At 39.3% G+C, this 26,897-nt stretch overlaps 1 protein-coding gene across 3 annotated transcripts; it reads right to left on the reverse strand.

Moving 5' to 3' along the window:
* Positions 1–19,697: 19,697 nt before the first annotated feature.
* On the reverse strand, positions 19,698–26,888 carry LOC107771434 (uncharacterized). 3 transcript variants are annotated; one of them, XM_016590797.2, is made up of 13 exons: positions 26,603–26,888; positions 26,367–26,474; positions 24,482–24,628; positions 24,191–24,307; positions 23,314–23,421; positions 23,206–23,220; positions 22,951–23,077; positions 22,551–22,633; positions 22,015–22,231; positions 21,124–21,248; positions 20,433–20,507; positions 20,215–20,335; positions 19,698–20,057 (listed from the first exon to the last, which is right to left on the reverse strand). In XM_016590797.2, exons 1-13 carry the CDS (start codon positions 26,690–26,692, stop codon positions 19,954–19,956), a joined length of 1,437 nt encoding a protein of 478 aa, XP_016446283.1. In that variant the 5' UTR covers positions 26,693–26,888; the 3' UTR covers positions 19,698–19,953. The 3 variants fall into 3 exon arrangements, with proteins under 3 accessions (XP_016446283.1, XP_016446282.1, XP_075108559.1); XM_016590796.2 differs by having other exon boundaries at positions 23,158–23,220; positions 26,603–26,886; XM_075252458.1 differs by lacking the exon at positions 24,482–24,628 and having other exon boundaries at positions 23,158–23,220; positions 26,603–26,887.
* Positions 26,889–26,897: the final 9 nt, after the last annotated feature.

Below are 26,897 nucleotides of genomic sequence, written 5' to 3' on the forward strand. Positions count from 1 at the left end.
TGATAACTCCAGACTATACTCCTAGCTATGATGATTGAAGCTAAGAAGAAGAAGAAGCAGAGGAGAGCAAAGGAGCAGTTCCCTAACTACCGACTAGCCACACTACTAATTTATTACATATAATTAGTTGTACACAACTATCAATAGCACTTGGTTCAACACTCCTCCTCAAGCTGATGGCTAAAAGATATCTCTCCGCCTCAGCTTGGACATTAAGTAGTCATGTTGCACTCGACCAAGGCTCTTTGTTAGGAGATAAGCATGTTGCTCTTTGGTGGACACATGGTGTGTTTTGACCAGGCCTTGTACTATCTTCTCGCGAACAAAATGGCAATCAATGTTGATATGTTTGGTTCTTTCGTGAAATATAGGATTGGCTGCTATTTGGATAGCAACTTTATTGTCACAGTTAAGAGTTATAGGTAACTCAATCTCCACACCTAACTCCTTGAATAGACCTATAAGCTAGGTAAATTCAGTAACTGCTGAGGCCATGCTCCTAAACTCTGGCTTTGTAGAGCTTCTAGCTACATTTTCTTGTTTCTTTGACTTCCATGAAATCAGTGCATCCCCAAACTTCACCAAGTAACATGTAACTGATCTTATGGTCTGCAGACAGCCTCCCCAATCTGAGTCACAAAAACCTTCTAGTTTTCCTGAGTCTACATATGGCATTAGAAGACCAAGTCCTGGAGAACCTTTGATATACCTCACCATTCACAATGTAGCTTCCATGTGTGACTATTTTGGTTTGTGCATGTATTGGCTCAGAACTTGCACTACATAAGCAATGTCAACTCTAGTCATTATAAGGTAGAGTAACCTGCCTATCAGTCTTTGGTATTTTCCAGCATCAGTTAGTAACTTGTCTTCTGTTTCAGAAGAAGATTGACTATGAACAAACCTGTCATATTCTTCAGATGTGAGTTTTACATTTGCTTCCAAAGGTGTACCAGCTGGTTTTGCACCACTAAGCCCAATCTCTGCAATGAGTTCCAAAGCATACTTCCTTTGACTCATCACAATCCCCTTAGATAATCTAGCAAACTCAATTCCAAGGAAGAATTTGAGTTCACCTAAGTCTTTCATTTTGAACTTGAGTTTCAAATCATTTCTGGTCTGAAGAATCAACGTTTGGCTACTTCCAGTTATAAGCAAGTCATCCACATAGACAAGCACTACTAGACTCCACTTTCCTGGTGAACAATGAATAATCAAAGTGACTCTGAATGAATCCAAGCTGTAGTAAAATATCTATTAGTTTTTTATTCCATTGCATAGGAGCTTGCTTAAGTCCATATAGGGACTTATGAAGTTTGCAGACATTGTGCTTCCCCCTGGCTAGCAAACCCTGGAGGAACCTCCATGTAAACTTCTTCAAGTAAGTCTCCTTGGAGAAAAGTATTGTGTACATCCATTTGAAAGATGGCCCAATGCTTAGCTGCAACAATGACTAGAACTGACCTGATTGTAACCATTTTGGCTACAGGAGAGAAGGTCTCAGTAGAGTCTAACCCCTCCTGCTGGCTATATTCTTTTGCTACAAGCCTAGCCTTTAACCTTTCTACTGCACCTGAGGAGGTATATTTGACCTTGAACACCCATTTACATCAAATAGGAACTTTCCCACGAGGGAGATCCACCACTGTCTAGGTGTGATTATCTTCCAAAGCTGATATTTCACACTTCATTGCCTCAATCCACTTTGCATATCTGAGTGCCTCATTGTAAGTTTTAGGTTCCGCAATAGCTGAGTAAGCAGCTAATGCAGCTCCAAAGGAAGGTGACACATTAGCATAGCTGACACAGTCTGATTGTTACACCCCATATTTTTGTACGTGAAAGTACGCCGTAAGTCAATTGATGTAAGCTCGGAAATGAAGTCATCTTTGAAAGTATATGAAGTGATTTAATATTGTTATACCCCATACTTGAGACATCACTGTCATTATAGGATTATCTAATGTAAGCTCAAAAAGGACGAAATCTTTCTACAATGATAAGAAAGGTTTACTAAAGCCTTAAGTAAGTTGAGATGAATATGAGACTTTGATATGATATATAAAGTTTGGAAAAAGTTGGATTTAAGTTGCGAAAAAATCGAGCTAAGATTTGCCTTGTAACTAGCCATTTTGAGAAATTAATTCGTAAGATTTATGATGTAATTTGGGACATATATCATACAAAAATGAAGATATTTGAACCTATTTTCCAACGGTCCAAACCATTTACTCATACGATATCGGGGTAGAGAAATATGAATTTTTAAAGTAGGGTCGCCAAGTCACGTCGTCGCACTTCGGAGAAACTGGCAGGTTTATAGGCCAGGTTGCGAGGCAGTTTTCTCCCAATATATTGAGAGTTACAGGAATATATTTATATTTAATTAAATCCCCATGTATCTAGTTTCTAACATTATAAATCGTTCGTCGATACGACATCGGAGTAGAGACATATCCGCATTTTTGCGAGACTGCGCAAGCAGCTCGGTTGGGACCACTTGAGACGACCTCCGGCCTTACGTTTTTTTAAAGGTGTTTCAGACACATTTCAGGTCATTTCTCACCCACATTTCATCTAAACAGCTCTCCAAAACCCTCCCTAACATATTCCAAGATCCCAATAACCAAACTCAAGGGAAATCAACTCAAATCATCATCAAAATTTAGCCTAAGTGAAGATGAAAGTCTCTATGGTGTCGTGATGTGATTAATGGTGGTTGTAAGATAAGGAAAGCTTTGGTTCAATTTTTTTCAGATTCTTTAAGGTATATATAACACCCTATTGTCACACCTCCTTTTTCCGAGGGTATAGGGGATAGGGAGTTTTTTCAATTTAAGTGACATTATTCGAAATGAGATTATTTATTTATTCAGAGTCGCCACTTGGAATAATTTATGGTATCCCAAGTCACCGATTTATTTTAGAATCTCAAATCGAGGAAATTTGACGTTTATTTTTGTTCCATGAACACAGAAGATCGGGTAAGGAATTCTGTTAACCTAGGAGAAGGTGTGAGGCACTCCCGAGTTTCGTGATTTTAGCACGGTCGCTTAACAATTAATACTTGGCATAATTATCTGATTTATTACATGTTTTAAACCCATTGTGCATTTTTATCTTTTATCGCTTTTTAATATTTATGGAATTTATTTGAATAAGTCGCGATGTCACACACTTGTCGTTTTGGTACACATTGCAAACTGCGCCACGTGAAACGCACCCGCAATTTACAACATGTTTAATTTTATTATTATTTGAAGTTATGGTCAAGTCGCGTGAAATGCGCACTTGAATTGGGGTTTACGTATCATGACTATGCCACATGAACCGTACTCATAGTCACGATGATTTATTATTAATCGCGCCTAAATCAAGCTACGGTGTTCGAATATTATTCAATTACTAATTTTGACATTATTGTAAGGTCATGAGGTATGTATATTGTTATGGAGGAAATGAAGTAAATTAATTATGGAAAACGTTGGCTAGCTTGTGAATGTTTATTTGATTTTGGTCATGTGCAACAATTAGCTCATAAATACGCTAGGTAAGTTCAATTAAAGTCTTACACCAATCATGACCCAACCTAATCTCTTATAATTTTACTGCTAACCAATATTTGAAATTAGACTAAATTTATGGCAGGAAAAGATAGATACAGGCAGGATCAATTTAGTCACTGAGATAGGAGATCAAAATGAAACTAAAGCATGCTAAAATGGAAAGCCATTACTTCATTGAATAAACAAGAAAAGTAACGAATTAATACATATTTATCAATAAAATTAACCATATGAACTACTAAAAAGGACAATAAATTAATCTTAACAAATACTCAACATGAGAACAAATTAATCTTAGCACACTCAGATGCGAACTCGATCATATCATACTCAAAGTTAAATTAAAACAGAGTGACCCAAAACATTAATGAGAAAAAAAAAATATAAAGAGAAGTGAACCTTTGTATTGATGATTGTGGATTTAAATTACAACCACTCAATGATCGGATTGCTCTCAACTGGACCCTTCAGACCAAGGAAAACTCGAGCGGCAAATTTCAACTTGCAGCCTCAATCGATGTCTAAAATAAAATCAACAGGGGAGTGGAGACCCTATGTTGAAAAGGCGACAAGGGAGTGGAGAGGGGGGTTAATGATGGCTCAAAAGTGGTCAAGGGCTAGTGGTTTTGGGGTGGTGAAGCTGCTGGATTTTTCGAAAGAAAGCCGAAGAAAGAATGACACGAGTAGAAATTTCCTTATCCTAGAAGAAGAAAATAAATTTTTCTCAATTCCTTCCTCCCTATTTTTTCCTTTCTTCCCCTCTTTTTTTCATCACATTTCTCTTCTATTTATAGAAAAAAAATTCGGAATTTTCAATTTTTTATTTATTATTTTTTTTTTAATTTTTTTTTTAATTAAAAAAAATTTTCACTTCCCATTTTTCTTATTTTAAAAAAAAAAATAATTCACCACTTTCCTTTACTTTTATTTTTTAATTTCTCACTTTTTTTACTTTTAATATATTTAAAATCCCACTTACTTTTACTTTTTTTTTTAAAAAAAATCAGATACCCTTACTTTTATTTTTTAATTCCAACTTTATTTTAATTTTAATTTTTTAAATTTTCACATTCTTTTACTTTTATTTTTTAAATTTTCCATTTTCTTTTACTCTTTTTATTAAACAATTTCTACCTACTTTTACTTTTACTTTTCAATTTTATATTTCTAATTTTTCTATTTTTTAATTCCCATTCGAAATTGGTTTTTAAAATAATAATAATAATAATAATAATAATTAATTTTTATTTATTTTCGGTTTTTAATTCATTTTATTTAAAAATAAAGATAAAAATAATACTAATAGTAATAATTGACCTTTTAAATTATTAATAATTTTTTCTATATATATATATATATATATATATATATATATATATATATATATATATATATATATATATATATAAGTAAGTGTAACAAAGCTAAAAAGTAAGATAAGGGAAGCTTTGGTTCGAGTTTTTCCAGATTCTTTAAGGTATGTATAACACCCTATTTCTTGGGATTAATATTATCTATGTGTTGGTTAAGTTATTGGATGAAGATTACAAGATAACACTTGAAAGGGGAAGAGTTGTTGTTATCTTTTGTTGGGTTGTTTTAAGGCTATATATATGTTGTTATGGCTGAAATTTCAAGTTGTATCTACTGAATAAGGTATGTAAATCATGTTCTTGGTTGTGCTTAAGGTTAATCATGTGTTGTTTGAGTTAAAATCTTCAAGATAGTAATTGACATAGCATAAGGAATCATTATCTTTTTTTTTGTGGGCTGTGTTGAGGCTATATATATGGTTTGTTGTGGCTGTAAATTGTTATAAATAGTTTGATTATGTTTCAAGTTGTATCTACTGAATAAGGTATGTAAATCATGTTCTTGGTTGTGCTTAAGGTTAATCATGTGTTGTTTGAGTTAAAATCTTCAAGATAGTAATTGACATAGCATAAGGAATCATTATCTTTTTTTTTGTGGGCTGTGTTGAGGCTATATATATGGTTTGTTGTGGCTGTAAATTGTTATAAATAGTTTGATTATGTTATTTTTGTTGATTTTAAGCTTATATGGTTGGTTTGTGGATAAAAATTATTATAAATAGTTTGATTATGTTATGGCTTATGTTGTTAATCTTATCTAATGTGCTAATTCAGTGGATTGAAGAAGACAACATGAAAAACAAGAGGTTGACGATAAAGGTTAAGGTGCTAGGCGTGTGGACTATTTTTGAAGATTATTCTTATGATGTTTTGGGATGAAAACGATATAGTAAGTATAAGTATGATGTTATATAACTTGTAGGCAGATTCATAGAAAAAGAATTGGATTAAATTATATTTTATTAATTGTAAATCGAGCTTGCCGCTCAAAATGGTTGTTGAAGTAATCATAGAGCTTATTGTGAATTATATTATTGTTGTTTGGACTGTTTGGTGACTTTTAGTAACTTATGGGATGTAGTAAAAACAGGGAAAGTGCTATCCGTTTTCTTGTAGAATATTGGTTTTGAAATATGAGAGTTACAATGCTTATATGATGACGACAAAGTCGGGTTACTCATTGTAGACGTAAGAAGATCATATTGAGCTTGGTTGACGATTGGAGAGAATATTGCAAAGGTATGTTAAGTCTATCCCTTATTTCCTTTTGGCATGATCTATATGATGCAAGAAATGAGCAAGTACGCAACTTTCACAAATAATTCTATTCCTAGAAGTACTAGAGTTACCTATGTTCTTGATTCCCTATATGTCCTACTATCATATCGTCTATTCATGGGTCTTATGGCATTTCGAGAGATCGTATTGACTTACTTCATTATGCATTGCATCCATTTATACATGTATACTACCCCATGACCAGATGATATTATATACGTGTATATTATATGTATATGGAGTATGGGGAAAGGTTATGGCGTTATATACGCACCACCACCTGGTCAGCTGGTATACGTTGATGATTTCGCCCACAGTGGTTGAGATGATATGATGGGATGCCCTTAGAGGCTTGATGATATTATGTACATATATACATATGCATGGTATGACATTTATATGCACATGCATGACATTATAATCTTTTCATGATTCACAGAGCTATTCAGAATTACAGGTTGAGTTCTTTACTCCATGTTTCTTTCATGTCTTTTATATACTATTGTCATGCCTTACATACTCGGTACTTTATTTGTACTGCCATCTCTTTTGCCTGGGGACACTGCGTTTCATGCCCGCAGGTCCCTATAGACAGGTTGAGAGTCTTCCTAGTAGGCTATCAGCACAGCGGAAGGTGTTGGTGTACTCCACTTGCTCAAGAGTTACCTATTTGGTCAGTATGATTTAGACATGTATTAATTGGTATGGTAGGACCCTGTCCCGACCTTTATGATGTTTATGTACTCGTAGAGGCTTGTAGACAGATGTCATGTATATGGATACTTGTATGGCCTTGTCGGCCTATGTTTTGAGTATACAAATGATCATGTCGGCCTTATAGGTTCGTATGTCGCATGCATAAGCTTCTATATCATATTGGGTCATCCCATATAGAGTATTCTCTTATGTTTAATTCTAGTTATCTCATGACGGCCTTTCCGGTTCATTTACCCATGATAGTATGATAAGAATTATACGTTACATTGGTACTCGGTTGAGTTAGGCACCAAGTATCCGTCGCGACCCTACGGTTTGGGTCGTGACACTGATATAGGATAACAACAGTGTGCACTTCCTTTGCTAGTAACAATGTAGTCTTTCATCCATATAGGAGGTCTGCTCACCCTAATAGACTTTTTGGTGTCATCTTGTGACTCAGCACTAGGAGTTATGATAGGGGCATCGTTGATTGTGAGGATAATCAGTAATATCATCAGCAGGTGAAAGAGGAATAGAAGGTCCAGCTGAATCAGAAGAGCCAGGAGAGACAAGAGAGGAAGAAGGTATGGACTGAGCAGGTACAGACCAAGAAGCATATGTAGGAGCAATTGATGAAACAGTAGTGAGGTCTAGAACAGGAAATAAGGTTGAGCTGGTAGAACTCATATGCTGGAAAGGAATACATCCTCCTTAAAAACTATATCCCTGCTGATATGAAATTCTTTTGTATGAAGCCCAAACATTCCCTTCTATGTAGCAGAGTAACCAAGAAGACTGCAGGATATGCTTTGGGATCAAACTTATCAGGTCTTCTAACTGTAGCCACATATCCCAAGCATCCAAAGACTCTCATGTGCTGCAAAGAAGGTGAATGACCAAACATGATCTCAAAAGAAGGTTTTTTTTGAAGGACAGTTGAAGGGAGTCTGTTGATGATGTATACAACAGTATTGACACATTCTCCCCAGAACCTTAATGGTACTGAAGCCTGAAATCCGAGTGCTCTAGCAACCTCCAAAATATACATGTGTCTTATTTCAGCAACTCCATTTTGTTGTGGAGTGTGGATGCATAAGCTCTGATGTATAATTCCCAGAGATTGTAACAATTCAGACATATGGGAGTTGAAGAACTCACACCCATTATCAGATCTAAAAAACTTAACAGAGTTTGAATGGGCATTCTTAATCATAGCAAAGAAAGATCTAAGAGCAACAACAGCCTCAACTTTAGTAGGTAAAAGGAAGATCCATGTATACCTAGAACAATCATCCACCAAGGTCAATAAATACCTCATTCCATCATAGGTAGGGAATCTATAAGGCCCCTAAACATCAGCATGAATTGTATGAAAGTAGGAGTTAGACAATGTAGGACTAAGAGGAAAAGGTAGTCTTGTCTGTTTAGCTAAAGGGCATATTGTACAATGCTTGTCTTTACTACTACATTCAACAACTTGAAAACCATGAAAACCATTCAGTTTCTTCAAAGTATCTAGAGGTGCATGACCCAATCTCTTATGCCACAAAGCTACATTTACTACCTTATTAGGGGACTTTATTATATTTATGGTATGTATTAGCCTTGGAACATTCAAGGTTTCTGCAGCTGGACTTTGACTTTGAGCTTGTAGTGCTACTGACTTTTTTGAAGTAGAGTTGAACACATACAGTCCATCTTCCTCTCTACAAATCACCCTCACCTGTCCACTGAAGAGCTCCTGGAAAATGAAGAAATCAGGGAAGAACACAACAACCCATCTCATTTCCTTTGTGAGCTTGGACACATATAAAAGATTATACTTGAAGTCAGGAATATGCATCACATTAGACACTATTAGGTCCTTAAGAATAGAAGCAGACCCTATGTGACTAACATGAGCTACACTACCAGTAGGTAAGTGAAATTTTCCACCTTTATCACCTACAGTTTTAGCATTAATCAACAAGCTAGAATCATTCACCATGTGACTTGAAGACCCTGATTCTACAATAACCAGAATGTTAGTAATATCACCACATAATGGCATACCTACTGCCATAGCAGAACCACAGCACTCAGGCTGATTGCCTAGAAGTTGAAGAATTTGGTTGTACTGCTCTTGAGTGAATTGAGGGATTCTTGTCACGATCCAAATTAACCCTCTGTAAGGTATCGTGATGGCACCTAGTCTTTACGACTAGGTAAGCCTAATATTATGAAAAATGTAAAGAAAACACAATATCTTAAAGATAAACAGCATATTATGAATAACCAAAAGTAGTACCACTCGACATATACAAAATAATTTCCCAAGATCCGGAATATCACTAAGTCACAAGCTACTATAATCTATGTAGCTCTATACAAAAGTCTGAAGATAATAAAGAAAGTCTTTAGGCGAGGGAGTAGAAGGGGACTTCGAAGATCTGCGGACGCAAGCAGAAGTACCTTGAAGTCTCCTAGAACCAGCAGCACGCACTAACCCCAAGGCTGATAGCTCGTACCTGGATTTGCACATGAAAACATGTGCAGGAAAGGGCATGAGTACACCACAATGGTACCCAGTAAGTGCCAAGCATAACCTCGGTCGAGTAGTGACGAGGTCAGGTCAAGGCCCTACCGGAGTAAATATAATAAATTAAACAGTAAAAGATATAAGTAAAATTTACGGTAACACAGTTAAAGAAATTCTCAAAAATTTAACAGTTACGGGAGCCCTCGGTTCAGAACAAAGTAAACAAAATGGGGAATCTCCCGGTATACCGTCCCGTAGTTCAGAATGAATATGCAGTACAGGGGGATCTCCCGGAATACGTCCGTAGTCCCAAAGTAAATATGCAGTGCTGGGGGATCTCCCGGAATACGTCTGTAGTCTCAATTTAAATATGCAATGCAAGATAAAATGACAGGTATGGCCTCGAATTATACAGTTTACACTAATCACAGATAAGGAAAATAGGGATTTAACTAAGCATGGCGCACAGAATGTCAAATAGGCAGTTAAAACACGTAAGCATGCCTTTCTAGTCTAAACTAAACAATTAAACATATTAGTGCGATTTAATAAGAGAAATAATTTATGATTTAAAAAGGATAAACATGATTTTTGCAATAACAGCCCGTGTACGTACTCGTCACCTCACGTACACGGTGCCCACACACCAAATAATATTAAAATATCCTAAGGGGAAAGTCCCCAACACAAGGTTAGGCAAGCCACGTACCTTGAACCGCTCAAATCAACTCGATATCACGTTCTTGCCATGAGTATCCGACTCCAAATGGCCCGAATCTATTCAAATTAATTGCATAATATAAATATAACTACAAGTAACTAATTTAACTAATTAATTCGAAGCTAAAGCGTGAAATTAGAAAAAGCGTCCAAAAAGTCTCTTCGGGCCCACGTCTCGAAATCGGGTAAAAATTATAAATTTTGAACACCCATTCACTCACGAGTCTAACCATATCAAATTTACTAAAATCCGACACCAAATGGTCCTCCAAATCCACAAATCAAACTTCCAAATCCCTAGCCTCTAACTTCCAATTTCTACCTTAAATACACACTAATTAGGTGGGAAAATACATGGAAAAGTAAGATTATTGATAAAAAAATAAGCACAAGGGAGTTACCTCAAGAAATGCCTCAAAAATGCTCTCAAATATCGCCCTAAACCGAGTTTACAAAGTCAAAAATGACAAATATCGCGGAGCCCTTCGGTTTAAACCACTGCCCAGGTATTTCCACACCTGCGGAACCTGGGCTCGCACCTGCGGGTGCGCTTGTGCGGAAAAGGTGCGCATCTGCGCAATTCACTTGCCCCCTCTCCCTTCGCACCTGCGACGAAAGGGCTGCACCTGCGCGTGCGCTCCTACGGAAATCCCTTCCGCTTCTGCGTAACTTGCGCACTTGCGAACAGTCTTGCGCATTTGCGGGCATCGCAGATGCGGCCTTTTCCCACGCACCTGCGACCCCTGACTAATCCACCCAACTCCGCTTCTGCGCCAAATTTCTCGCACCTGCGGTGTCGCACCTTCGGGCAGCCTTGCGCAGGTGCGATTACAGTAGAACCAGCAAAAACACCAGATTGTTCTTAAGTCCAAATTCATTCTGTTAAGCATTCGAAACACACCCAAGGCCCCCGGTACCTCAACCAAATATACCAACCAATCCTAAAACACCATACAAACTTAGTCGAGCCTTCAAACCACATCGAACAACACCAAAATCATGCATTAAGCACGAATTCAAGCCTAAGAATTTAAAATTTTCCAAATTCTACAAACGACGCCGAACCACATCAAATCTAGTTCGAATGATCTCAAATTTTACACACAGGTCACAAATGACATTACGAACCTACAACCACTTTCAAAATTCCATTCCGATCTCAATATCAAAATTTTCACTATCGGCCAAAATCACCTAAAAACTAACTTTCGCCAATTCAAGCCTAAATTTACTAAAGGCCTCCAAAACATATTCCGGATGCGCTCCTAACCCCAAAATACTCAACGGAGCTAACAGAGTCAACGGAATTCCATTCCAGATCCGTCTTCACACAGTTCCGACTACGGTCCAAATTCTAAGGCATAAACTCACAACTAGGGACTAAGTGTCTCAAAACTCTCTGAATTCCATAATCAATCACTCCGGCAACTTCCAATAGCAGAAACAAACGTGGGGAAAACAGTTATTAGGGGATCAGGGCACTAATTATCAAAATGACCGGTCGGGTCATTACATCATCCCCCTCTTAAAACAATCGTTCATCCTCGAATGAGTATAAAGACATACCTGAAACTGTGAAAAGATGAGGGTACTGGCTGCGCATATCCTGCTCGGTCTCCCAAGTCGCCTCCTCGACCGGCTGACCTCTCCACTAGACCTTTACTGAAGCAATATTCTTTGACCTGAGCTTTCTGACCTGCCTGTACAAAATGGCTACTGGCTCCTCAACATAAGATAGATCTTTGTCCAACTGGACTGAGCTGAAATCCAATACATGAGTCGGATCACCGTGATACTTCCGGAGTATAGACACGTGGAATACTGGGTGAACTCTTGCTAGGCTGGGAGGCAAGGCAAGCTCATAAGCAACCTCCCCAACTGGCCGCAATATCTCAAAAGGACCAATGAACCTCGGGCTAAGCTTGCCCTTCTTCCCGAACCTCATGACGTCCTTCATAGGCAATACCCGAAGCAAGATCCGCTCACCAACCATAAATGCCAAATCACGAACCTTACAGTCTGCATAACTCTTCTGCCTGGACTGGGTTGTGCGAAGTTTCTCCTGGATCACCTTCACCTTATCCAGGGCATCCTGGAACAAATCTGTACCCAACAATCGGGCCTTGCCCAGCTCAAACCATACCACTGGGGACCGGCACCGCCTACCATACAAAGCCTCATACGGTGCCATCTGAATGCTGGACTGGTAAATATTGTTGTAGGCAAACTCTACAAGTGGAAAGTATTGGTCCCATGACCCTCCAAACTCCATCACACATGCATGGAGCATATCCTCAAGAATCTGAATCATGCGCTCGGACTGCCCATCCGTCTGAGGGTGAAAGGTTGAGCTCAACTCCACCTAGTACCCAACTCCTGATGTACGACTCTCCAAAACCGTGATGTGAACTATGCACCTCTGTCTGAAATGATGGATATTGGAATACCATGAAGGCGGACAATTTCTCTGATATAAATCTCAGCCAACCTCTCTGAAGAATAAGTGGTCAACACTGGAATAAAATGAGCTGACTTGGTCAGCCGATCCACGATCACCCAAATAGCATCGAACCTTCTCAAAGTCCATGGAAGTCCAACTACAAAGTCCATGGTGATCCGCTCCCACTTCCACTCTGGTATCTCTAACCTCTAAAGTAATCCACCCGGCCTCTAGTACTCATATTTCACCTGCTGACAGTTGAGACACTTGGCTACAAACCCAAATATATCCTTCTTCATCCTCCTCCACCAGTAGTGTTGTCTCAAATCCTGGTACATCTTCGCGACAACGGGATGAATAGAGTACCGCGAGCTGTGGGCCTCCTCGAGAATCAACTCCCGAAGCCTATCTACATTGGGAACACATATCCGACCATGTATCCTCATCACACCATCATCACCTATGGTCACATCGCTAGCATCACCTCGTCATACCCTGTCCTGAAGAACTAGAATATGAGGATCATCATACTAGCGCTCCCTAATACGGTCATAAAGAGAAGACCGAGCAACCACACAAGCTAATACCCGGCTAGGCTCTGAAATATCCAACCTCACGAACTGACTGGCTAAGGCCTGAACATCCAAGACTAGGGGCATCTCAGCTGTCGGAAGATATGCCAAACTCCTCAAACTCTCTGCCCGGTGACTCAAGGTATCGGCCACTACATTGGCCTTCCCCGGGTGGTATAATATAGTGATATCATAGTCTTTAAGTAGCTCCAACCACCTCCCCTGACGCAAATTAAGGTCCTTCTGCCTGAACAAGTGCTGCAAACTCCGGTGATCAATTTAAATCTCACAGGGAACACCGTACAAATAATGACGCCAGATCTTCAGGGCGTGAACAATAACTGCTAACTCGAGATCATGAACCGGATAATTCTTCTCATGCACCTTCAACTGCCTAGACGCGTAGGCAATCACCCTACCGTCCTGCATCAATACCGCTCCAAGGCCAATCCTCGAGGCATCACAATAGACAGTGTAGGACCCAGAACCTGTAGGCAATACTAATACTGGGGTTGTAGTCAAAGCTGTCTTGAGCTTCTGAAAGCTCTCCTCACACTCCTCGGTCCACCTGAACGGAGCACCCTTCTGGGTCAATCTAGTCATAGGTGCCGCAATAGATGAAAATCCCTTCACAAAGCGACGGTAATACCCCGCCAAACCAAGGAAACTACGGATCTCCGTAGCTGATGATGGTCTAGGACAACTCTGCACTACCTCCACCTTATTCGAATCTACCTTGATCCCATCACAAGACACTATGTGGCCCAATAATACCACTGAATCAAGCCAGAATTCACACTTAGAAAATTTTGCATACAATTTCTTCTCCCTCAAAGTCTGAAGCACGGTCCTCAGGTGCTGCTCATGATCTTCTCGAGACTGGAAATATACCAGGATGTCATCAATAAACACAATGACAAAGGAATCAAGATAAGGCCGGAACACACTGTGTATCAAATGCATAAAGGCTGCTAGGGCATTGGTTAGCCCAAATGACATGACAAAAAACTCGTAGTGACCATATCTGGTCCTGAAAGCACTCTTCGGGATATTCGACTCCCGAATCTTCAACTGATGATAACCTGAACGTAAGTCAATCTTGGAAAACACTCTGGCACCCTGTAACTGATCAAATAAGTCATCAATACGAGGAAATGGATACATGTTCTTCACTGTAGCCTTGTTCAACTGCTGATAATCAATACACATACGCATATAACCATCCTTCTTCTTCACAAATAAGACCGGAGCACCCCAAGGTGATACACTGGGCCTGATGAAACCCTTATCAAGAAACTCCTGCAACTGCTCCTTCAACTCCTTCAACTCAGGAGGAGCCATACGGTAGGGAGGAATAGAAATGGGATGAGTGCCCGGCAACAAATCAATGCCAAAATCAATATCTCTATCGGGCGGCATGCCCGGAAGATCAGCTGGAAACATATCTAGAAAGTCCCTCACTACTGGAACTGACTCAACTGTAGGGGTATTAATACTGACATCTCTCACATAGGCCAAATATGCATCACACCCCTTCTCAACAATTCGTTACGCCTTAAGAAATGAAATGACCCTGCGGGGAGTATACTCTAAGGTACCTCTCTACTCTAATCTCGGCAAGCCTAGCATAGCCAGCGTCACGGTCTTAGCGTGACAATCAAGAATAGCATAATGAGGCGACAACTAGTCCATGCCCAAGATAATATCATAATCTACCATATTGAGTAATAACAAATCGACTCGGGTCTCAAAACCACTGAGAGTAATCAAACACGACCGATATACGCAGTCCACAATGAGAGAATCTCCCACCGGAGTAGATACATAAACATGGGAACTCAAAGAATCCCGAGATATCCCCAAATGTGGAGAAAAATAAGAAGACACGTATGAATACGTAGAGCCTAGGTCAAATAATACTGATGCATCCCTATGACAGACAGGGACGATACTTGTGATGACTGAATCTGAAGAGACGACCTCTGAACGGGCTGGAAGGGCATAGTACCTGGCCTGGCCTCCCCCTCTAGGGCGACCTCGACCTCCCCGACCTCCACCTCGAGTTGGCTGAGGAGGTGGGGTGGCACCTGGTGCTGGAAGAATGGCCGGAGGACCTGGTGAAGCACGTGAAGGCTGATAAGTCTGTGGAGGTGCACCCCTCCTGGCTCTGGGGCAATCTCTAACCATGTGACGAGTGTCACCACACTCAAAACAACCTCTCGGAGGACGCGGCGGCTGAGACTGACTCAGACCTGGCCTGCTAGATTGGCCGGTGATAGCACCTCGAGTAGGAGGCATACTGGATACTGGCGGTGCATAATAGGGCTCCTGAGGTCTAGGAAGAGCTGGAACACCGCTGGCTGCTGGAAGAGTTGAATGAATAGAGCGACTCACAAAACCCCTACCATAGCGTGCTGCTGGTGCACGAGCTCCTGAATAATGATCAGTCTCTCGAGACCTTTTGGCCTCTCTCTCCTCTCTATCCCGGGCAAACATGCCCTCCACTCTCCTGGCAATGCTCACTGCCTGCTGATAAGTGATATCCATCTCCAACTCCCTAGCCATGTTGGTCCGAATACCTGGTGGAGTCCCTCAATGAAGCGACGAACCCTCTCTCTGACTGTAGCAACCAGAGCCGGTGAATGGCGAGCTAACTCATTGAAACGGACTGCATATTCCGACACAGTCATGGTACCCTGACGCAGCTACTCAAACTCTGCGCGCGGCATCCCTGAGGCTCTGAGGAACATACTCACGCAAGAACATCTTTGAAAACTGAGTCCAAGTGAGTGAGGCTGCCTCGTTCGGACTACTCAGCTCATAGGTACGCCACCACTGATATGCCGCTCCCCTCAGCTGGAAAGCGGTGAAAGAAACCCCACTCGTCTCCACAATGCCTATAGTGCGAAGAATACGATGACACTCCTCAAGAAAACCCAGAGCATCATCTGAAGCTAGTCCGCTGAAAGTAGGTGGGTGGTACTTCTTGTACCTCTCAAGTCTGAGCTGCTCTGCCTCAGAAGCAGCTACACTGGACTCATGCTGAACCGGAGCCACTGGGGGCATAGGAATATACTCTGGGGCCTGATCAACCTGGACCCTCTGCTCAGAAGTGCGGGCTATGGAAGTTTGTGCCCCTCCCCCGGCCTGAGATGTGGCGGGAGCTATCAGAAATAGTCCAGCCTGAGCCAGAGTGCTGAACATGCTCAAGAACTGAGCTAAAGTCTCCTAGAGGGCTGGAGTAGCAATAGGGATCTCCGGTGCTGGCCCTCCAGCTAGAGCTGCTGGGGGCTCCTCTGACGCAGCTCTCGCAGGTGCTCGGGCTGCACCGCGTGGTCATCGTCTACCCCGACCCCGGCCTCTGACGGCTCTGGCAGGGGGCTCGGGTGCCTGATCGTCGGTCCTCTCGGTACGGGTCCTCATCATCTATGAGAAAAAATATAATAGAATCTTAGAATTTTTTTTTGATGTCAATAACTCGCACGACAAGGAAATCAAAGAAGTATGATTGTTATTAACAGTTACATAGCCTCCCGAAGATAAGTACGGATGTCTCTGCACTGATCTGCAAGACTCTAATAAATCGGCTTATGACTCGTGACTCCTATGAACCTAGCGCTCTGATACCAACTTGTCACGGCCCAAATTAACCCTCTGTAAGGTGTCGTGATGGCACCTAGTCTTTACGACTAGGTAAGCCTAATATTACAAAAAATGTAAAGAAAACACAATATCTTAAAGATAAACAACATATTGTGAATAGCCAAAAGTAGTACCACTCGGCATATATAAAATAATTTTCCAAAACCCGAAATATCACTAAGTCATAAGCTGCTATAATCTATGTAGCTCTATACAAAAGTCTGAAGATAATAAAGAAAGTCTCTAGGCGAGGGAGTAGAAGGGGACTCCGAAGATCTGCGGACGGAAGCAGAAGTACCTTGAAGTCTCCTAGAATCAACAACACGCACTAACCCCAAGGCTGATAGCTCGTACCTGGATCTGCACACAAAAATATGTGCAAGAAAGGGCAGGAGTATACCACAATGGTACCTAGTAAGTGCCAAGCCTAACCTCAGTCGAGTAGTGATGAGGTCAGGTCAAGGCCCTACTGGAGTAAATATAATAAATTAAACAGTAAAAGATATAAGTAAAATTTACGGTAACACAGTTAAAGAAATTCTCAAAAATTTAACAGTTAAGGGAGCCCTCGGCTCAGAATAAAGTAAACAAAATGGGGAATCTCCCGGGATACCGTCCCGTGGTTCCGAATGAATATGCAGTACATGGGGATCTCCCAGAATACGTCCGTAATCCTAAAGTAAATATGCAGTGCTGGAGGATCTCTCGAAATACGTCCGTAGTCCCAAAGTAAATATGCAGTACCGGGAGATCTTCCGGAATACGTCCGTAGTCCCAATTTAAATATACAATGCAAGATAAAATGACAGGTATGGCCTCGAATTATACAACTTACACTAATCACAGATAAGGAAAATAGGGATTTAACTAAGCATGGCGCACAGAATGTCAAATAGGCAGTTAAAATAAGTAAGCATGCCCTTCTAGTCTAAACTAAACAATTAAACATATAGGCACAGCCTTGTTCAGTAATAAGGGAACATCCTCTGGAGCTCCAGTTTAGCTGAATGCTAAAGGAAACCTTGGGCAAAATCATACCTTCTTGGGAAATGAGGTGACAACTCTGTTCAGTAGCAAAGGGAATGCAGGTCTTGGATATGGTCATTCTGGAGATGGTAATCACTCAGCTTCTAGCTACAGACCCAGAAAAACAATCTACACTGTGATTATTGCAACTTTAAAGGTCACACTAGGGAAAATTGTTACAAACTGAATGGATATCCACCATATTTTAAGTCAAAGAAGAACTGTGGATTTGGTAATACAGTTAACTATGCTCAGACCAATGTTGGTAATTATATAACTGATACTCCCACTAGCCCTACACAAGCAGGATCTGCTGATCACTTTGAAGGAGTCTCACAGGTGCAACAAGCGAGTCATAACTTCCAAGCTGGATGTAACGACTCGGCCGGTCGTTTTGAGAATTAGAGCCCCGATCCCCGATCCCCTAATAACTATTTTTCCCACATTTTTTTTCGCTATTGGGACTTGCCGGAGTGATTGGTTATGGAGTTCAGAGAGTTTTGGGACACTTAGTCCCTAGTTGTGAGTTTAAGCCTTAGAATTTGGACCTTAGTCGGAACTGTATGAAGACAGATCCGGAATGGAATTCCATCGACTCCGTTAGCTCCGTTGAGTGATTTTGGGGTTAAGAGCGTGTCTAGAATATATTTTGGAGGCCTGTAGTAGATTTAGGCTTGAATTGGCGAAAGTTAGTTTTTCGACGATTTCGGCCGATAGTGAAAATTTTGATATCGAGCTCGGAATGGAATTCCGAAAGTGGTTGTAAGTTCGTAATGTCATTTGTGACCTGTGTGTAAAATTTGAGATCATTCGGACTAGATTTGATATGGTTCGGCGTCGTTTGTAGAATTTAGAAAATTTTAAATTCTTAGGCTTGAATCCGTGCTTAATTCATGATTTTGGTATTGTTTGATGTAGTTTGAAAGCTCGACTAAGTTTGTATGGTGTTTTAGGATTGGTTGGTATATTTGGTTGAGGTCTCGGGGGCCTCGGGTGTGTTTCAAATGCTTAACGGAATGAATTTGGACTTGGGAAAAATCTGGTATTTTTGCTGGTTCTACTGTAATCGCACCTGCGCAAGGCTGCCCGCAGGTGCGAGAAATTTGGCGCAAAAGCGGAGTTGGGTGGATTGGTCAGGGGTCGCAGGTACGTGGGAAAAGGCCGCATCTGCGATGCCCGCAAATGCGCAAGACTGTTCGCAAGTGCGCAAGTTACGCAGAAGCGGAAGGGATTTCCGTAGGCGCGCACGCGCAGGTGCAGCCCTTTCGTCGCAGGTGCGAAGGGAGAGGGGCAAGTGAATTGTGCAGATGCGCACCTTTTCCGCACAAGCGCACCCGCAGGTGCGAGCCCAGGTTCCGCAGGTACGGAAATACCTGGGCAGTGGTTTAAACCAAAGGGCTCCGCGATATTTGTCATTTTTGACTTTGTAAACTCCAACAAAATTCAACAATGGTATTTTTTAATTTTCTCCTTCCAAACAATCCACATTATTAAGGATACTATCCGCTGAATTCCAACAAAAAATAAGTAATGAATCTTAAATTTTCTAGAACGCGTTTTTTTTTTTAAATTTAATTGTATGCTCATCATTGAAAGAAGAAGATTCTAACAGAAGGCTAAAAAGCACTAAGATTTTGTTAATGGAATCAGAATTAAAATGGATGTCCTAGTGGTATCCTCCCAACATAAAAACTTGAAGACTCGTACTAATATCTACTTTGTTATAATGTATTCACTCATTTGTAAAATATAAAAAGTAGTCGTTACTATATTTAGTTTCAATCTTTTACAAGTCTACATCTATTGCCAAAGTAGAAAAACAAGAAAAGAAAGATGGATGAAACTGTAAATACATTACAAGTGTAAAGTGAAAGGCCGAAACGATAAAAATAGAAAAAAGTTCAAAAAAATGAGTCTTGTTTAGTTATCTAATACAACTCTATCATAGCATTTAATTAATTATCTCAAAATCCCTTTACTGCCTTGGAAAACTACATCTCCAAGAATTCAGGCCTAGTAGTGAATTTAAAAGGAAGAGTGAATCTAGGAATATGTACATAAATTTAAAAGCATTACAAGGCGAAAATGGTCCATCTCCAATGAACTTGTGACGAGATGGTCACTCTAATGAGATAGCAAGCTCCTGAAAGGTCCTTCCTCGGTGCTCAAAATTTCTGAACTCGTCAAAGCTAGCACAACCAGGACTTAGTACAATGGCATCCCCTACAACCAAAATATATAGTTGAGTACTACTACTTGCAAACTTGAATTCACAGTATCTACTTAACTCAACCCTCAAAATATATGGTCTTCAATGCAATGACAAGGTAGATAGATAATAACAACCTAAACAGGAGATTTTGCAAAGTAAGAGACAAACCACGTTGTGCTATACTCCTTGCTAAGCTCACAGCATTCTTAAGAGTTTTAGCATTCAAACATGGAATTGTAAGGCCATTAGCACAGAGTGTCTTCTGAATCATCACTCCTGAAAATCCAAACTGTAGAACAACGGATACCAGTGTCAATTTTTTCAAAAGCAAAAGTTAATAAAGCATCCGCTGATTTCATCCCGAAGCTACAACAACAGTCACATACAGTGATTACAGCCCGATGGTGTTGAAGAGGTTCTACCAGCTGCTCAAATCCATTAGAAGCCTTTGTCTTTACCTCCTAAAGAGAAAATGCAAAAGAAAAAAGAAAATTTTACATTTTACGAAAAATTTTGGGCATAGTGTGCACGGGCGAGAGAAGTCATGAATTTTTTTTTATTTATTAAAAAAAGATTATTGTGCATCACTTTGAGTACATACAGGATTTTTATCTGATTTTTGTTATTTTGATTTCCTATGCTTATTTCATATGTTTTGCATGGAGCATAACGTTCTTAAAGCATTCCAGATGACTAGGAGGTGATTTTACATGAGAAATAAAAATTACTCTACACTTATAATGTTGCAGGGATGTTACTGACTGGTCACAAGACGAATAAATTTTCTTTTGTCTTGGTTCTAGCATGACCACTGCTGAAGCCCTTAATTTTGTCGTCTCTACTGCACTTACCCTTTAGTTTTTACTTCAGAATCCAAATGTTTTATGACTACATTTTCCAATTTTAGAACTATCAAGCACCATCTCTTCTAATCTGCTCTCAAATCAACTAAGAGCATGCTTTAATCATGCTACAAGCTCTTGATTGCCCCGAACCAACTCAATTCTGTGAAGATTGAGATAGGGACAAAAACACAATAAGTTGGATTAACATTAATGAACCAGTAAGAATTTTAACCTTTGCAAGACCACCAAGTAGAAGCACCGATTTCTGTTCAAAGCCAATCAATCCAGAATATGTTGCTTCAACATTTGTTGCCTTGCTGTCGTCAACCCAAGTTATTTCATCATTGTCTACATGAACTGAAAAAAAATTACTATTAAATTTCTTACCATTGAGCATCCACCGGCAGTATTAGATAGTATTACGTAAAAGAGCTTAATCCAGAAAATATTTTTTAGCAGAAACGATATACATTTTCCTGCATGATAATGCATGTTTTATCTTAATATTGTGTCTATGCCGTTTACATTCCTTAGTTATATTCTAGAAGATATATCTGTTTGAAAAAGAAATGAGTTTCAACCTGTCAAAATCACATGCTCCATGAATTTGTACTTGCATTAGACATTCCAGTTGGACATGGATATTTGCATAATAAACTTGTGCAAGGATTTAGTTAATCATCTAGAAGTAAATTTGCAGCTAGGATTATTTGAGCAAGAATTTCAGACATAAAGACTAAATAAAATGCAAATCAACAAAGAATTGCAGTACAAGATTCCCAGCCATTTACGAAGTCTCTTCTATTTCCCTTTAAAGGGTAATACTGTAGGCCCTTTGATACTCCTTTTGATATCGTATAGAGTTTCATTCCAAATGGGTAGCAGACACAAAAATACTCAAGCATTGCACTGGTATAAATCAATACCCAACCCAAGAGAAGGAAAAGTCGATTGTGTTCTTTTTATCATGTTCCTTCAGCAAATGAATGCTTACATATACTTACTTTTCTGCTTTCATATTGTAAAATGTTAACAGTTTGTCTCTGAAAAAGATGAATGTCGAAGGATACAAACATAGTAATTAACCACAACGAATAGCATAAAGGATGTGGCTTCAACTCACCAACTTGCATTCGATGAGGCAGAGTTCTCAATTTGGAAATAGTTGAGCTTAAAGCTGTAGCGTTGATCTCAATATCCAACCCGATAACCGATAGTGCAGCCACTGCAGCATTAGTGTAATTGTGATTCCCAACTGCCTTCAGCTCACCTAATTTTAGTTGTGAAACACATCCTACTGTAGGAAGCTTTAAGTCAGCAATATTGGCCTCCACATCAACCTTCCAGTTACAGGTAAAAATTTAAGATACTTTGTCACCAAAGACCACCAACTAAATTCTAAGAGGATATGACAAGTGAAAATGTTCGTCTCAATTTCAGCCAGGATGATGGCACAAGAAACACCTATATTTCCTTTGTTATTTATGATTGCTTTAAGCTGCTACCTCATCCATATTCGGTATAGGAAATATTGCTTTTCTGAAGGACCTTAAGATTCATGGCTAAATCTACCAGCCCATTCTCTTTACACAAGTGACAATGCGTGACTCAATTCTTTGATTTCTTGATCTTTAGGTATTAAGAAATAAAGTATCTTACCCTGACACCAGGGCGAGATCCAATCCAAGCAAGATTAACGCCATTTGCGTGATCCATAATTGCTTCATCAAGATACTGGTTTCCTAAATAGATGTGAGGTTGTTAGGCATGCGTGGATATGAGATGGACACCAGTGAACTAATAATAATCTTTGATTCAGAAAAAAATTGAGGCTCGACATCACAGGCATCACACTATTGACCCCAATAGGTCATTTTGCTCTTTTTACCAGCTATTGTCATTCGTCTTTTAAAACAGTGATATCATCATTTCCAATACTTGCATATTTGGTTCCTTATTCAAAGCAAACATAAATTGTAATGGTCATTTGAGACAAGCAAGCCAACATATGGGTAAAACTAGTTTTAGTGTGCCCCATGTGTTTCCTCTAATCACTTACCAAGAGCAATGATACCAATTTTCTGTCCTCTCATGTGCGAAAAAATGCGGCACTTGGTTGCAGCATAGTTCCTCATAGTTTGGTGCCTTTCGAGATGATCAGGAGTAAGATTAAGAATCACAGCAACCTAGACATGTTTTTAGAATTAGAATAACACGAACAGGTTGTTAGATGCGCTAGTTATCAAAAAACGGACAACCTACTTACTGAAGGACAGAAGTATTTGGGTGGGATTTCTAACTGATAACTACTGACCTCCACAACAGCAACCTGAAAATAAGAATATGAACAAAATTTATCAAGTATGAAAATCTCATATGCATAAATTAGGGGCTTGAACAAGTACAGGAAGGTCATACTTGCCTGTAAAGGTCTTTGGTGAGACCAAGTTAAGCACTGAAAAGCAGCTTCTGAAAGTGGAACTCCAAGGTTCCCGCCAACGAATGTCTCGAAACCCAAACAGTTAAGCATCTACCTTCAGAATAGCACAGAGAATGATGTTTAGTAAAAGCAACCTAAACTCAACATGTATGATAAACTCAACATGTATGATCTCTGTAAATTGACAAGAAAAGTTAATGCTCCATATGATACTGAAACTCTTATCCAACTATCAATAACATGCCTCAAAACTAAACGAATTGCTCTACCTCTGGTTTCTTGTGCTTTCATGTAAACCTATGATATGCAACAACTTACAAGACACTTGAAAAATTTACAGAAATCCAGATTTTGACAAATATATACTAGATTAGTAACATATTTGCAAAGATAACAAAGAAAAGGTTGACTAAAGGGTGTGTTTGGCATGACACAAGTCATTTTCCAGAAAAAGCATTTTCTGCTGTCTGGTTGCCAAAAAATATTTTCTTCCACCAAAAGGGGGAAAAAATGACTTCCCTCACTTTTGGGCAAAAGTTATTGTCCATCATAAACTATCTCCACTCTTTAACTTCATGTCACTGCTCCAACCACTAATTAGACATTACTATTAATCTTTAGTACTCAAAAATATCATAAAAACACTCTCTGATTTTTTAATATTATTATTAATCTTTAATATACATTTTCTTTGGAAAATACTTTTCACTTACTAACCAAACACCGAAATTCAAGAAAATATATTCCATGGAAAACATTTTCCAGGTTAATACTTTCTATGGACAATGAATTCTGTCATACCAAACACACAATAAAGAGACGAAAAAAAGCACAGAATATGAGCAATTAAAGGAATAACCTGTCCTGCAAATGTGGCAACAGTAGATTTTCCATTAGTTCCTGTCACAGCTAAGATCTTACTGCAACTGGGAATAACTTGGGCAGCAAAATCCAACTCCGAGAGTACTTTCTTCCCCTAAATATGAAAGAGAATTAAAAAATTGAGTAGTGGAAAAGGCCGCAAGAATCAGCCTATGATCCTGCAATATTTTCACGATTCCACTTTTTTTTTTCTTTCTCTGTGTACATAACAAAACTTGTATATCAAATTGGTCATATCACCCTCCAAAATCAGACTAATTATGCTTACCGAACATAACATGGAGAAAAGTCCATATTTTTCAAGCGGAACTCCAGGAGAAACAACTACTATATCTGCCTCTTTCAGAAACTCATTATCAAAATTACCAAACACCGTCTTCAAATCATCATTATACTCATCCAAGCAAACATTTTGCTGCATAAAAGCAAGGACATCTTTTTACTAACACTAAAATCAACAAAATGGATCACTGATTATTATCCTGAAAACATGTACTACTCCCCTCTGTCCCGTTTTATGTGGCACACTTTTCCTTTTTAGTCTGTCCCCAAGAAATAACATCTTTCTATAATGGCGAAATACATAAACGGCTCCTTTAAGTTGTCCCCGACGATCAGTTGGACACCTTAATTGAGCTTATTTTCCAGTAGACACTTCATTCATTCACAAAAGAAGATCAACTAAACACCTGACCCTGTTAGCCCAAATCGCGTGAAATGCACTCTCCGAGACGCGAGTTGCCTACCTAAAATTAGGTTTATCTTTTTCTTTTCCTAAAAACAATGTGGACCCACCCTAAATCACCTTCTTCTTCAAATCTTTTCCACCCACCTCCAACTTAAACCACCATTATTACACACCAATGAAAAATACACAGAAACCTCACTTTAAACTACCATTTCATATATTACCAATTAAAATAATTACAAATCGAGTAGGGCCTTCGACTCCACCGTTAGATCTCGACTGGGGAAAATTTCCCAATCTTTTTCACCCACTTCCTTTCTCCCTTTAATCGAAGCAAAAGTGGAAGGACATGTAATTTCTGTTACTGGTGAGTAACAGAGAGGAGAAGGAGCGTGCTTAAGAATTTCACAATTTTCTCATCTGCTTGAATTTCAAACTAAAAAATCATAGAAAATCCTCTATGTAAAAGACCACAAAATATTGAAGATGGAGGAAATATTCATTTCCGCACTCGCATATGGATGGCTCTTTCTTCCGCCATTGTTGCGCTTCAAAGCACGACGAAAGAATTTGAGATGATAAAAGGAAATATTGGTCGGTGACTAGGGAGGATACACGGTGGAGCTTGTGCGACATTTAAGGTTCTTGGCTGAAGCGAAGGAATTTCATTAGTGTTTGGATTGGAGTGCTTGGTGGAGAAACGTTGATGTAGCGGCGTAGTAGCAGTGTTTTACGGTGGCAGGAGAGAGTGACTCAAGGTGGTTTCATGGTGGTTTTGCGATAGCCTCGTTGGCGGACATCCAGCCGGCGATTTAATTTTTATTTTTTAATAAGAGTGTATTTGTTTTTAAAATTCCAGGTGTCATTTAATGATTGGTCTGCTTGACACGTCATCCGCGATTGTAACTCACACATGAGGTTTATTGGACCGAGTGTTTAAAAGACACACTTTTGTGAAAGAATGAAGTGTCTAGCTGAAAATGGACTCAGTTAAGGTGTCCAACTGATCGTCGTGGACAACTTAAAGGGGTCGTTTATGTATTTCGCCTTCTATAATTAGAAACAGTTTAACTTTAAAGGTTTTACCCTTACGGGTTGTTTGGTACGATGGATAAGCAAAAATAATTCAAGAATTAAAATTTAGTACCGCCATAGGGTGAAATAGTAATCCCATGATAAGTTATCTCAGCAGTAAAATTGGCAATACCAGGATTAATACAACATACCAAACAGTCAATAAGAAATAATACGAGTATAACTAATCCAACATAACTAATTTCGGTATAACTAATCCCGACATAACTTGTATTCAAACCAAACGACCCCTTAATGTGATGATTTATAGTCACACAAATGGTTATGACTTTTTTTTAGACGACAAGTTTCAAAAGTATTTCTTCCTTTCTTAAACTCCGTGCTTAGTCAAATACTGTCACATAAGGAGAGTATTAACCATAAATTGTACCTTAAAGATTGGTCTCAAGTTCTCATTTTGATCAATTGCCAAAACTGAAGCACCCCTAGCAAGAGCAAGCTTAGTAGCAGCTATCCCTGATTTCCCAAGACCAACTATCTGTAAACAAACCAACAGTAGAAACCCTTTTCAACATTAATCTAATTATAAAGATTTTAACCAAAAAAAAAATGGAAGGAAAGAAACTAGCAAAATTCAAAGAAATGGCCTTATTTCTAAATACTTACAGCAACTGTTTGGCCTTTAAGGTCTTGTTTAGGAAAGCAAGATTGAATTTTTGTATGTGAGATAGCATTCTTGGCGAGTTTGAAGCTCATTCTTTGGTGCTCAGTGCTCAATATTGAAGCTTTTTGTTGCCATTATTTTGAACTCTTGAGTGGGATTTTAACGGTTTGATACTTCTATGGGTCGGGTCGATAATTTGGGCACAACCAACTCGTTAATTAATGTGTTGGCTAGTGAAGTATCAATTCTTGAAAACAAACATGAAAATAGAGTCACCTATGCTCAATGAATTGTGCG

The sequence above is a fragment of the Nicotiana tabacum genome, chromosome 4 (genome assembly GCF_000715075.1).
Source record: "Nicotiana tabacum cultivar K326 chromosome 4, ASM71507v2, whole genome shotgun sequence".
NCBI classification, from domain to species: Eukaryota; Viridiplantae; Streptophyta; class Magnoliopsida; order Solanales; family Solanaceae; genus Nicotiana; species Nicotiana tabacum.